The 14,160-nt window shown below is 37.7% G+C and overlaps 1 protein-coding gene across 1 annotated transcript; it reads right to left on the minus strand.

Moving 5' to 3' along the window:
- Nucleotides 1-10,963: 10,963 nt before the first annotated feature.
- Nucleotides 10,964-13,892, minus strand: LOC143848830 (polygalacturonase-like). The gene is made up of 8 exons (XM_077357896.1): nt 13,355-13,892; nt 13,063-13,191; nt 12,741-12,908; nt 12,617-12,637; nt 12,233-12,440; nt 11,913-11,994; nt 11,569-11,794; nt 10,964-11,472 (listed from the first exon to the last, which is right to left on the minus strand). The coding sequence occupies exons 1-8, from the start codon at nt 13,664-13,666 to the stop codon at nt 11,251-11,253; spliced, it is 1,368 nt and encodes a 455-aa protein (XP_077214011.1). The 5' UTR covers nt 13,667-13,892; the 3' UTR covers nt 10,964-11,250.
- Nucleotides 13,893-14,160: the final 268 nt, after the last annotated feature.

Genomic DNA, 14,160 nt, shown 5'->3' on the forward strand with positions numbered 1-14,160 from the left:
GGGGTAAAAGAGAAACAAATGGATGAAATATTCAATTTAGGGCTCCCCCTTTTTCAAGGAAAAAGACAAACCTAGAACTCCCCCTATTTAGAATTTTTATTCAACATAAGAGGGGATATTTTAATTTTTCATAGAAAGATATTCAATTTTAGAGCAAGCCCCTAATCTAAGCACATATGATGAAAATCATATGGGGGCTTTGGGAACCCAAGATTTCTTGGTTCCCCCATAATACCTAATCTTAGATGCACATTGGAATTTGGTAATGACCATTTATTCCACAATAATGGCATCTAACATGAGGGTTAGATAAGCTAGTCCTATCATAAAATGCATGATTAGGTCTATGACTAGCTTTCTTTAAGATTATGTCAATTATTTTGTCACCATTTAGGAACCCATGGAGACATAATCTTAACTTTTCATTTTCATTATGAAGATGTGTTATTTGATTTAAAGAATCATTAAATTCATCTTCATAAGATTTGGAAGAGCTTGCCACATCTTGAAATTGTGCTAATTGGCAAGTTTTCTCATCCAAACAACCCTTAAGGGTTTTAATCTCAAGTTTAAAATTTTCAATTTGTACTTGAGATTTGGAAGAAGATTCATTCCTCAAAAAATTAAGTTCATTTTCTAATTTTGAAATAGATTTCTTTTGAACTTTATTTTTAGAAATTTGAGAATGCAAGGTTGAGCACAATTCATCATAGGATATCTTTTCACTATCACTACTTGATGAATTATAAGAGAGGTTAGAATTTACCTCGACTTCATGCGAGAGTGCCATGAGGCAAAGGTCATCTTTATTTTCTTCCCCTTCACTTGAGCTCTTTCCCGAGGTGCTAGTAGCATCCCATCCGGCGGCAAGAGCCTTATGCTTCTTCCAATCCTTCTTTCCCTTATACTTTGAGGAAGACGACTTGAGAAGTGGACAATCCGGTCTTTTGTGTCCAATCTTCTTGCAATTGTAGCATCTTAAAGCTCCCTCAACTTCACTTTTTTCTTTCATCTTCTTTTTATCCTTTTTATGTTTCTTTCTCCATAAGCTTTTAAATTTTCTTAAAGCTTCTTCTTCATCGCTATCCGCCTCGCTAGAGGATGATGAGTTCGCTTTGGAGGCTTTTAGAACTAGAGATCGGCCTTCTTTTTCCTTCTCTTTTGGCTTCTTCTCCTCTTGTCGGCTAGTGAGGAGCATCTCATGGGTGATGAGAGATCCTACAAGCTCCTCCATGGTTAGCGTCTTGAGATTCTTTGATTCTTGTATGGCGGTTACCTTTGGATCCCTATATGGAGGAATAGACCTAAGCAACTTACTCACAAGCTCATCAGTAGGATAAGATTTACCAAGATTTGCTAGTTCATTAGAAATTTTAGAAAAACGGGTATACATTTCGAAAATGCTTTCATTTTGACCCATTCTAAACATTTCATATTTGCTCTTTAACAAGTTTATTTTGGAATCCTTAACTTGAGATGTTCCCTCATGGGTAACGGCAAGTGTATCCCAAATAACCTTGGCGGAATAAAAAAGAGCAACTCGATTAAACTCCTCCGTAGATAGGGCGCAAAACAAAGAATTTATAGCTTTGTAATTTAAATTTGCATGCCTTTTTTCTACGACATTCCATTCTTCAAATGGTATGGAAGGCAACATGCATCCATTTTCAACAATGTGCCAAAGTTCCACATCTATCGAAAGAAGATAGATGCGCATCATTGTCTTCCAATGTTCAAAATTGGACCCATCAAAGAAAGGAGGTCTAGTTGTGGAATGGCCCTCCGGAAGTCCGGTTCCATTTCTATCCGCTATTTCACAATTAGAAAGTTGCCAAAGATCTTATGATCTTTCCCTTGTTGAAAACAAAAAAAAATTTTCAAAGATTTTTAGAAAAGAAAATCTTTTAAGAGCCAAGGCTCTGATACCAAGTGAAATTCTAAGGGTGGTCCCGAATTGGCAACTAATGAGGAGTGAAAAATTAGGTTGCTAACAAGTTTTAATCTTTTGAAAACTTCAACCCAATATTTAGAAGATTAAGAGATCGAGAATTAAATTCAAGCACACAAGTTAAATCTAAAGGTGCAAGTGCAAATAAAGAGCAAAAGATAAGAGAGAGTGCACCCGAGATTTAAAGTGGTCCGGTCCTCCAAACGCGAGGCCTACTCCACTCTACCAACCAAACCCGTTGATGGCTTCACTATGTGATCTTCTTAACTTCGGCGAAGATCGGTGCCGATTACAATTCCGATTACCTTTAACCTTGGTGGCAATCTTCACCACGGAGAGTGGGCTACGCTTCTCCGAACACTCGCCCGATACAAAGTTCTTGATAAGAAAGAAAGAACAAAAGATAATCCCTCACAAGGGTTTACAAAATGTAGAAGATGTACAAATTGAGCCTATGATCCAAATCCTAATCTTTAGAGGATGAGAGGCATAATCAAGTTTGATTCACTCTTTGGATGTTCAAATGAAGTTTTAGAGTGTTAGTATTGATTATTTGGAAGTTGGGAATACCCATATATATAGAAAAACCCAAATATGACCGTTTAGTGGCATAGTGGTAATTCTGAAAAAAACACCAACGGATATAAATTTGACCGTTATTAGTGTTCTCGGAGTTCCGAGAATTTCTCTCGGAGTTCCGGGAATACAAACAGAAGATGAAAAATGTCTACGGACCTATGTTGAGCAGATTTTCACTTCTGTTTTTGGGCTTCCAATTTTACACCAACTTGGGATTGTTATGAGGGTTCCAAAGTGTTGGAACACCACAAGGACAATCACTTATACATTTTAGGGGTGTGTGAGATTATCTTAATTATGCCTCTTAAAATCTAAGCTAAGATTGGATCGTATACAATCTAAAGCGACTTTGATCTTCAATGCGATTCTTCAAGTCTTCATGGTCCTGGACTTCGATGTCTTTGGCCTTCATGATGTGGTCCAATGAGATCTTCTTGGCCTCAATCCAAGCAATGTTGTCTTAGCACAATTAAGATCTACAACTTAAACAATCAAACACATTAGTGATCTTAAATCACTTGTGTATTGGAATCATCAAAATAAGATGGGAATTGCCAAGGTGGGAACCATTGGGCTTCCAAAAGGAGAGAAGTGTGGTGGATTATATCGTCTGTTTTGGGACAGAGTGACTAGGGTTCCTAAGATATCGATGGCTAGTTGAAAACTGGGTAATTGTATGCGCACACGTAGGGTCTCTTATTTTATTAAAAATGACCAAAGGGCCCTTTTGTCATAAAAATGACCAAAAGCCCCTCATCTTATAGAAAATAACTAAAATACTCTATCTCATGGAAAATAGCACACCTATTTGCATGACGTGACCACTAGGTCACAATGGAACAACCTTACCGTTGCGCCAAGGCTCACCCTCTGCAAAGCGGGTGTAAGGCTGCGTACATCTAGCCCTCCCTAGACCGTGCAATGGCGGGAGCCTCGTGCACTTGGCTGCCCTTTTAATGGTCCCTGCCATAGATTGACCCACGATATTTTATATTTGGACCTACCCCATTGTTTATTTGGACCCGCAACTTAGCCCACAAACTTTTTGGGACAATAGTAGAAATTGGAATGAAAAATACTCTTATTTTAAAACTCCAATATCTGATTTATTTACAACTAATCCTTTTTAGTGGGTCTCACAACATTTATTTATTTGGACCCTCAATTGGGTCCCCACAAACTTCCTATAGTAATGGTAAAAAATTAGAATGTAAAACTTTAAAATCCAGATTACTTAACATCCCTAGTGAGGTCCCTACTCGAAGAGTCCTAGGCATTCTTAGAGTGACCCACAATGCCGCAATCCATGGCTTCATTAGAGTGACCAACAATCCGGGAAATCTTTTGGCATTTTAAAATCCCCGCGATGAACCCTCCCTAAAGGATCTTCCTAGGAAGATTCTTTCACGTGCATCCCAAAACGGGAGGGCTTTTCTTCACAAATGAGAGATTTCATCTTGGGCTGCTTGGAGGAGTGAAATCTTCTTCTTGGAGGATAGATTTTGATGACTTATTCTTTTCTTTTGTAAGCCCTTCTAGAAGAGTAACTCCTTTAGTCGGAAAAGATTTTGACTCCATTTTTGTAAGGAGTCCTCTCGGAAATGGAATTCCCTTGAGTCAGAGATGTTGATTTTGTAAGGTATATTTTGAGGAAGATACTTTCACGGACCCTTGGTTTTCTTCCCGGATAAGATAAATTTTCGTTGCGGAGATAAAAACTTCTTTCCCTTTCCTTGAGTCTTACAAAGAGAGCTCTCAAGGAATATCTTTTTCTCGCTGAGGGAAACCTTCTTAATGAGTCTCCTGGAAGAGACTCAAAACGATCCACTTCTTCTCAGAGGAAGTCTCCAAGAGCAAAGGAATATAATTAGGTAAAAATCTTTGTCACTTTTCTCTCTTATTCTCTTCTTATCCTTAGCATAGCTCTTTTTTCTCCAAATGATTCGATCCCCCTTCCAAAATGATTGCCTCCTATTTATAGAGTTCGTCTTGGGGCCGTTAGCAACTACCACCACACCCTTTACTTTTATTCCCATATTCTCAACTTTCTCGTTCATGGGGACCTCGTCCTGTTTATAGAATTTCCTATTGCATTGTGTACTACATTTTTGAATAGATAAATCAATAGTTCAATTTGATTTTATTATGTCCTTTTCTGCCTGACAACTTCTGTTAGTGTATCTTTGAAATTAATGGTTTAGTCTTTATATATGTCATGCCACTATATATAATATGTCTCAATGCTTATTGACGGTCGAGTTCTGATGATATTCCATCTTCAGTCCTCAAGATTATCATAAGCTAAAGCGATGCTTACGCTGCCTTGTCCTGCGTCTCTTCCTTTTCCTTGGGGGAAGGGCCAAATGACTTGGTTGTGGACATTAGGAAAGGGCATTGATCCTATAACTCCAATGGTTAGGGCTTTATGTACAACCTCAAAGTCGCAGCTCACTGGTTCATGTTTTAGACCGATTTAATTGGAGAATCTTTGTATCATACATTGTTGTGGGCTGTACTCGTCATGCACTATATTTTTTTTTGAAGAAAGATAACATTTATTAAATAAAAGATGATTACCAGTGCACTTCAGGGGGTAGAGACTGCCCCATATACAAGGCAGCTCTAGTAGCTCCCAATTTGGCAAGGCAATCAGCCAAATCGTTGGAGAGAAAAATAGAAATCACCATGCATACAAAAATCTCTAATCTCATCCAATAGATTGGCTAATCTCCACAGACCGACATTAATCCCTATGTCCCAGAACACAATGTCTTTATGCTTATTGACGGTCGAGTTCTAATTAGATTCCATCTTAAGTCCCCAACATTTTCATAAGCTAAAGACATTTGCGTCTACCTCAACTGGCTGAGGTTCTCTGCCCAACATTGAGGCCACACATGTTCATATGTTTAGGACAAATTTGGGTATTTGATTTGGAATTTGTTAGTCACTAGTTATATGGTTTTGTAGCATCTTAGGATTATGTAGATCAAAAGGAAACATAAGCTTTTTAGGTACAACCTATGTATGATGTACGATTGTAAGTGATGTATGAAAAAAATTCTTTCATACTATTGAATTATATATATTCCACAATGTCACAGGTGCTATGTTGATCATTGGAAGAGAGAGAGAGAGAGAGAGAGAGAGAGAGAGAGAGAGAGAGAGAGAGAGAGAGAGAGAGAGAGAGAGAAGGGGGGGGGTATATTTCCACCCCCTTTTCTAGCCACTCTCCTTGTTGACTTCTTGTTTTTGCTTACAAGTGGCATCCCGTTTAGTGGCCCATGAACTGTTAGAGACAAAAGATTAATTAGGAACACGAAAGTAGGTGTGTGTCAGTCTGTTGGAGTCTCTCTCTACACTTACACAGTACCCAACCAATACCAACAAAGTGAGTTCTGGTTCTTTTGAAGGCCACTAGCAAATAGCTACAGCCTCTGTCCTTGGATTTAAAGGAAAATTTCATCTTTACTGATTTAAATCCACACCCATGCCTCTATAAAAGTTGATTTTAATCCAAAACCATACCTTTGTAAAAAATATTTTAATCAAGAACTACGCCTTTCTAAAATTTGATTTTAATGCAGAATAAAGCCTTGTAATAAAATTTTCATCGTTCAAAAGAATGCAGAATAAATCCTTTCTAAACATTCACAGGATCTTCCATTTCAAAAAAAAAAAAACATTCACAGGATCTTAGACGTGTTCTCAAATTGGAGGGAGCAAATCCTCAAGCTTGGCCAACAAAATTGCAAACAGCTGCTCTCCTACTTGCTACTGAATGGTCTTTTATGGTTAATGGAATGGCTAATTGTAGGGGTGGAAATATCATCCCCGTATGACACACACACACACACACACACTAAACACCATGCTATGATATGTTCTGCATTTTATATATGATTGCACAGTGCTTGATTACCTTCCATGTTGAGTCTTTTTGTTGTGATACAGCTCAAATATAGAGGTCTGTTGATGCTATTAATTCCTTGATTAACTTGGTTCATGCCTGTTAGAGAATATGAATTGAAGATATTGCTTTAATTCCCAACTCATGACCCATGAAGACACAGTAGACAAATACTTGTATGGATGTATGTCATTCTGAGCAAATAACGTAGAAACGTATATTAAGAAAGCACAATAAGATTGTATGCCTGGATGTTGATTAATAGTCCTAATTGCTCTAGTAAGTTACTGTAATTGCTCTAATAAGTTACTCCACTGGCTTGGTGATTAAACAAGCTGTGGGCAGTGTCCCATTTGCATATATCTGCAATAGAAGTTTGATATTTTATTATGGGATCCCTTTATTATTTGTTTCTGTTATTGCTTTATTAGTACTTTTTTTTAATTTCTTGTTCACTATTTGAAAATTCATTCGTGTGCAGGCAACATTTGACTGCCTGTTGAAGACATACGGTTTCCTTACACCAGATTTCTGGAGGGAAACTCGCTTTACAAAATCCCCTTTCCAGGAATATACAGATCTGTTAGCGAAGCCTACAAAGGCCATCATCCTGGAGGACGTCGAGAAGTTAGAAGCTTAAGGTTAATGAGGAGAATTTGAGGTTAGTTTTGTTCTTGGTTGGTGCCTTAGGGAAGAAGTATCTTTTTCTGGTTCAAGGACTTGAATCTTTTCTTATTGTGAAAGACTTTTGTTTGATTTTATTATGTCCTTTTTACCCTCACGGGGCTATGTTCTGTTAGTATGCCTTACTTTATCCAATTCCAGAAAGTGGTGTCAACTTTTACCCTTGATTAAACTAGCCTTTGATTGTTTACTGTGTTAGGTTTGGTGTTATTTTTTCTCTATTCTTTTCTTATGTTTCTTTTATACTGAAATGCTAAAATGACGGTCGCTGTTAGGCCAGCTTGTTCCTAATGGGCACTATGTTACGGTCATGGTTTTAAATTTTGGCCGAAATCCGAAATTTTTTTTTTCGGTCGAGACTGAAACCGAAATCGGGTATACCTGAAACGGTTCTTTTTTTTTTCAGCCGAAATTTCATTTTTTCGTCCGAAATTCAAGGAAATTCTGCCCAAAAATCTCCATTTTATTAATTAAATAATGTTTTCCCAAAATTTTGGTAATTTTGGCTGAATTTTTTTATGACATAAAATACAATTTTAATTGATTTCGGCCTAAATTTCGAAATACGGTGAGGACCGAAATGCATTCCGAAACTGAAATTTGAAACCATGGTTGCAGTGAGGTGGCTATGTAAAAATTAAATATGATTGGAATTGATTATAAGAAAAATTAGATAAGATTTAGGCCCTGTTTGTTTTCGATTTGAGAACCAATTGGGAGGCCAAAACTAATTATTGGACACAAAACTGCCGCTTTGCAGACTGAAAGCCCCAAACTGAAATTGGCTCTACACTCAAATGCTCTAGATTGCAACTTAATAGGGGGTGGGTTCGGATGTAAGCCAAAGTTGAACGAAATTCGAATCTATGAAAAACAAAGAAAAGCAGCATGTGACAATCGGACGGAATCCATTAGAACAATTGCTTCGCTAAGCACGTTTCTTTTGATGTAAAATGGTTGTAAAACAGATTTTACAAGAATTTGTTTCACCCTCTTCATGTGGAAAGGAGCTTGAAATAAGTTGTGTTCAAATTTCACTTCAATAATGAAAACCCATTTCAAAAAAAAAAATCTTGAAATAAGCTGAGCCTTGTAAATTGATGGAAAATTTGAGGAGAAAGTGACCCCAAAGTAGAGGTTATTAGTGTACTATTATTAATAGGGGTGCAACCTGAGTAGGGTTGGGTCGGGTTAGCAGAGGCCAACCCAACCTGATTTCCAAACCGACCAGGTTCAACCCAACCTGACCCCTCCAACCTGGCGCAACCCGACCTTTTAAGCTTACACAATAATAAATTGATAAAAAATGGCAGGTTTCACTTGGGTCGGGATGCCCAAGCCCCAAACCTGACCCAAGTTAAACCCGCCATTTTTTATCAAGCCCTTATAATAATAATAATAATAAAAATTGAGCCATAGAACTTCTCAATTATGACTAGGACTGTCAATCGGGCCGAGCTTGGGCGGGCCTGAGGTGCTCAAGCTCAGCCCATGTCTATACAACGGGCTTCGGGCCGAGTTCAGGCCTGACTAAATTAGAAAATTTGCTTGCCCAAACTCAGCCCAAACTCCACAACTGGCTTCGGGCCGAGTTTGGGCTTGCCCATCACCCCTTATTTTCTGCACTAGAAAAGACTAAGGCAAGCATTGAAAAGCCAATTTCATAGAAAGCCATTAAACTTGTTGGCTTTGGCATGTGAGAAAAGCCACACCGATTGATTTTTTGCCAGATTTTGTCTTATTTATTTAATAAATCTGAGGTCGAACTATAGCCTATAGGATATGATGATCCAAACCGTTCATATGGAGTGGGCTGAAGAGGGGCCCAATTTGTATACTTCAACGGTTTGGATCATCATATTAAGTGGGTTGAAGAGGGGCAAAATAAAGAAAAAAAAAACCTATTTAATGTCGAACTATAGCCTATAGGATATTAATGTTTAAGTAACCTATTTAATTAATATCTACTGATTTTTAAGGGCATAAAAACTCTTGAAAAATTATATAGTAAATATATTATCGGGCCCAGGCTTATAACGGGCTGGACGACCCTTGATCAAGCTCAGCCCAGCCCAAATTAGAGTTCAGGCTTCAACTTTTGACCAAGCTTGGTTTGGCTTGTTCTCATTTTAATTATGGGCGGGCTTTTAGCGGGCTGAACGGGCGGGCTTCGGGCTTGCCCATCCCGATTGACAGTCCTAATTATGACACAAGGTACTTGTTAGATCAATTGTCACACAAGGTACTTCTCAATTCGAGCCATAGTACAGTTGACTGGCCAAACCCACATGGTCTTGATCATGGTTTTAAATTTCGAATTTCGGTGGGGACCGAAACTGAAATTTATTGAAATTTCGAATTTCAGCTTTTACCAAATTTCGGTTTGAAATTTCAAGAAAATGTAATTTTTTTAAAAAAAATGTTACAAAAATTTTGGCCAAATTTCGGACCGAAGTGAATTAAATAAGCTTTTTTAATTATTAACAAATTTCAATCGAAAATTTGAAATTTTAGGACTCCAAAGCCGGTACCGAAACCGAAATTTTAAACCATGGTCTTCTTGATCACACATCCCATGCGTAGGGACGCTTTTTTGGTATTAAAAAAACAATCATTCAATTATGGTCATGGTTATTCGAAGCCTTTTTTTTCCCTTGGTTTGTCCATTACGTCAGGTCTTTATAGCTATAGGGGGCTTCACTTGAGAGGTCACCTATCCAAAAAGAAAGAAATCCGTTTAACTCTCTACCAATGGTTTGGATTAGGCGGGCCCCACATCTCTTGCTGCGGATTCCCTACCTGCTAATGCTTTTGACTTCGATTCAATCCAACTTGCAGTCCAAGAACTAGGTCCGCCTAAAGACATAATGGCTTCCCTGCCCATATGAACGGGCGCAAAAATTGGACTAAGACTAAGCAAGATCCTCCCCTCCGAACTATTATGTCAAAGCACGGTTTAGCTTTTCGTTTTGGACCCCTCAACAAGGATTGATGGATCAAGGGCCTAAGATCATCTGATCAAGAGCAAATCAACGAATCTGTTCACATACATTAGGCAGAAGTGGGGCACAATAAATGTCTTTTAGGGAGAAGGGTAACAATTCCCCCTTTTCTTTTTATCATCTTCCTTCTAATTTATATAAATTCTTTGGTAAGCAATTATGAGAAGCTTAAAAAATTAGACATTATTTTGCCCCTCCATTGCATGAAGATCACGGGATGAGTCTCACCATTTGATTTGTGGCATGTACATTGATTTTTAGGCAAAATCGAACTTTATCGAAAGGGAAAAATACACTTAGACCCCCTGTGGTTTCTGAAACATTCAACTTAAACCCAAATGTTTAAAAAGTTACAAGTAGACCCGCCTGTGGTTTTAATTTGTGTAAGGTAGACTCCCTCAGTTGACGGTTCGTCCACAGAATGAAGGGTTAGGATGATCCGATGGAGCTGATTTTTTGGGCACACCCTATCTATGTCAGGGCCCATCAAATGAACGCTTTGGATCATCCAACCAATGTGGGCCATACCCAAATCCAAACACTACCAAACACTTCCAAAAACTGATCGCTTATTTTTCATTGAGACCCTACAAGATCCATTCATCATATGCAATCATTCACAACTAATTTCTCTACCTCTTCCTTGTCGCCATACATTTGGAAGGTAAGAAAGGACGTAAAACGGTTTACTTATTTTCTTTACAAGGTAGGCGGGTTATAGTATTACATCACCACCTTAGAAATTGTAAGCCTTTTACGCAAGCTTTTTCTCTAATTATTTGGTAAGAGTTCATTAGCAACAGACATATTCAGTCGTCAACTACAAGATAAGGAAATAAATGAATACAGAAAAAGAAACCCATTTCTATTGGAACAATAAACACAGTGTATCAACTTTATTACAATCCATGAACAAATAAAATACAGTATTTTTCCCATCACTATTTTGTAGAAACAAACAGGAGAAGTTGTCCTCGATTCGGTATGCTGAAAGAGACCCACAAAAAATTCCAAACTGAGCTAGAAAATTAAAGCCCAATTTAATTCATGTCAATCTAATGGAAGAATAAAAAATCACACTATCTAAGATCGATAAAATAATACAAGTATATTTAATTTCCTTCTCTTTAGAAGCAAGGGCGTGGGAAAACATTTCCTATTGCATTCCCATTAACATTTTTGCATGAGCTAGTTGTGGTTTTCCCTCCACTTCCAACCAAATTGATGTTATTCAACACTATCCCATGACATGGAAAGCTCTTGCTGCAATCAAATTCCACAGCCACATTTGAGGCACTTGTCCCTTTGATGTTATTGTAGACCACATTACTTACTGCCACAGCTGTATTCTGCAAAACACATCAAAATTCTTGTTGGATTTAAGTGAGAGATCCTATTTAGATGAGTCAAAGTAAGAAAGGTTCTGGTGGGGGTTGAGAAATCACCTTTTCTGGGCATGGTTTGTTGGAGTCACAGTAGTTTTGGTCAATGATTATAGGATTGGCGACATTGCGCATGGCAATGTTTTGAAATTTGATGTTGCTTGCACTACCGGAACCTCCCTGCCAGGTTTTGATCCTGACCCCATTTGTTGTTCCAACAATATTGGCTCCATCTACTATTACTTGTGAGACATGATCTTCTGAATTGCCAGATCCCAGGCTTCCAATACTGGGTTCAAGAAGACAATATTTGGACAAACAAAAAATAAAAATAAAAAGTTAAATTCTTCTTAATTAGAAAATTTATAAATTAAAAGTTTCAAGAAGGATTAGATTGAGTTTGAGACCTGATTCCATGGCCTGGTCCACAGGTTATGCCTGTCGCTTTGACATTTTGAGACCCACTTACTATTGAGATGCAGTCATCACCTTAAAAAAATATGGAGAATGTACACATCATAATCGAGTTTTTTGGAGTTTTCTTATGTCTGTTAAAGTACCCAAAGCTCCATTGAAGGAAAAGTAGAACATGAAAATGTATTGTTTTTTCTTTCTTCTGTTTGTTTTGTGTTTTGTAAATGAAATTAATACCATATTTCATAGCACAGAAAAAAAAAAAACTTAGGAGAAAATGAGGTGACACCTTGTTCATCTTTTTTCTCTTTACCTGTTCCAATGACACAATTTGTTATCTGAATGTTTTGGGTATTTGTGATATGAATTCCGTCCGTGTTGGGGCTTGTTTCTGGTGCAGTTACCTTGAGATTGGAAGCTTGGACATTGGTACATCTCTCAAAAGAGAGATGAATTTGTTGGCTGTCCTTAATGCTGAGGTTATTCACTATCAAGTTCATGCATGAAGAAAAGGTCAAGGCCTGTTGAAAAAAAAAACCCAAAGATGGAAGAACATCAGTTCATTTCTTTAACTACTTAAACCTTTTTTAAGATTTTTATAGAAAGAAAGCTGAAAGTCGAGAGGAAATGTATTTATTTAAGCATCTCTATAATGAAACTAAACATGTGTTCGGTAGAAAGAGAACAAGAAATGTACCGTTGGAGCCTGCGTGCAAGTCTGCAAATTCACCGATGAGGAATTAAAAAAGAATTAGCCCTTGTTGAAAGAAAATGGAAGTTTGTTATATCGAATTTGGTGATTGTGAATTCAAAAAACTTACAAAAGCTTTGTTGATTTTGCAGGAGTTTTTCCACCATATCTCTCCATTCCCATTGATAGTCCCAGCCCCATCAACTCTAAGATTCTGAATATTCTTAAAGTTAATCCAGTATCTTCGATCCCGGTTCCAATCCGATCGATCTGAGGAAGCTTCAATGGTTCCATATATCTGATGCATTAGGAAAAAGAAATAAATATAACATGTATATGAACTGAAACGATAAGGGAAACAAATAGACTTAATAATTTGCATGGGGGTCAATCTTCATATACAAAAAAAAAATTAAGACCCATATGTGTTTGCCTAATTAAATTTATCTTACCATTACTGTGACAGATGACTTGCAAGGGCCTGAGAAGGTGATTGGCTTAACAAGGTAGTTTTTATTCTTAGATATCACAAGAACAGATGGAGCAGATGAACAAGCTTTCTCCCAAGCCTTCACAAATGCCTGACAGTTACACCATATAGAAAGTGAGACTTTTCAAAACCACACAAGAACAAATAGACCCATTCACAAACAAAAAGTCAGACATCATCAAAACCCAATGAGGATTCAATCACAACTGTGGGATATTCTGTTTTGTTTTTATCATTATTCTATTGGTCCTTACCTGTGTATCATCTGATCCATCACCTTTAGCTCCAAAATCATCCACATTCACCATTATAGGTGAAGAATAACGACTCTCCACGTGATCTAACCGCTTGAAACTAAATAATTGGGGTTCGCCATAGCCTATTGAAGTCGCGAATTCCTCCCCGACATCACCGGCATCTTTGTTGATAGTGCCAAAATATGTAGGATAAGCACTTTTGTCATAAGGAGAGGCTTCAGAGCGTGGGTCCTCAAGAAAATTGCCATAACAGGAATAAGAACAACAGCATAGCATTAAAAGGGGCAGTAAATGTCTTTCTAGACCCATATCTCTCACTTGTAAGAGACAGATAAAACAACCAATCTGATATGGAGTACTTGACGTTCAAGAGGTATAGTGGTGAAATCATGTCATGAGGAGTTTCTATATATATAGAAACCAGTGGTAGCTTTTGAAGCTTCTAGTAGGCCGAGAGAAAGAGGGAAAGAGAGTACAGTTTGTACTCAATCCATGGCGGCTTTGGATAGTGTGTTCTTCATGATAATTTTAAGGTATGGATTGCGATACAGGAGATTGAGATGGAAGGATTCCTTGGGCGGTCACTGACCTAATTGCACCACCTTCTCAAGTCTCTTGTTCTCCAAAGGGAAAAAGATTTCTCAGCTAGCTACCGCCCTTTCCTTTCCCCATTTTCCTTGTTACTCATAATCATGCATGTACATATCAACATAGGATGACATGCATATGTATCATATACAATAATACATACATGAAGCTTATAGATATACACAAATTTGTTCTTTGTACATTACATACGTGTT

Source organism: Tasmannia lanceolata, unplaced genomic scaffold, assembly GCF_043159265.1.
Source record: "Tasmannia lanceolata isolate RefF3 unplaced genomic scaffold, GAP_Taslan_0.1 ptg000003l, whole genome shotgun sequence".
Taxonomy (NCBI): domain Eukaryota; kingdom Viridiplantae; phylum Streptophyta; class Magnoliopsida; order Canellales; family Winteraceae; genus Tasmannia; species Tasmannia lanceolata.

Excerpts from the sequence above, each read along its gene's own strand:
- LOC143848830 (XM_077357896.1), bottom strand. The coding sequence starts at position 13,666 with ATGGGTCTAGAAAGACATTTACTGCCCCTTTTAATGCTATGCTGTTGT. Across the intron at positions 11,995-12,232 it reads AAATTGTGTCATTGGAACAG|GTGATGACTGCATCTCAATA; the intron begins GTAAAGAGAAAA and ends TATTTTTTTAAG. Across the intron at positions 11,795-11,912 it reads GGACCAGGCCATGGAATCAG|TATTGGAAGCCTGGGATCTG; the intron begins GTCTCAAACTCA and ends TCTTGAACCCAG.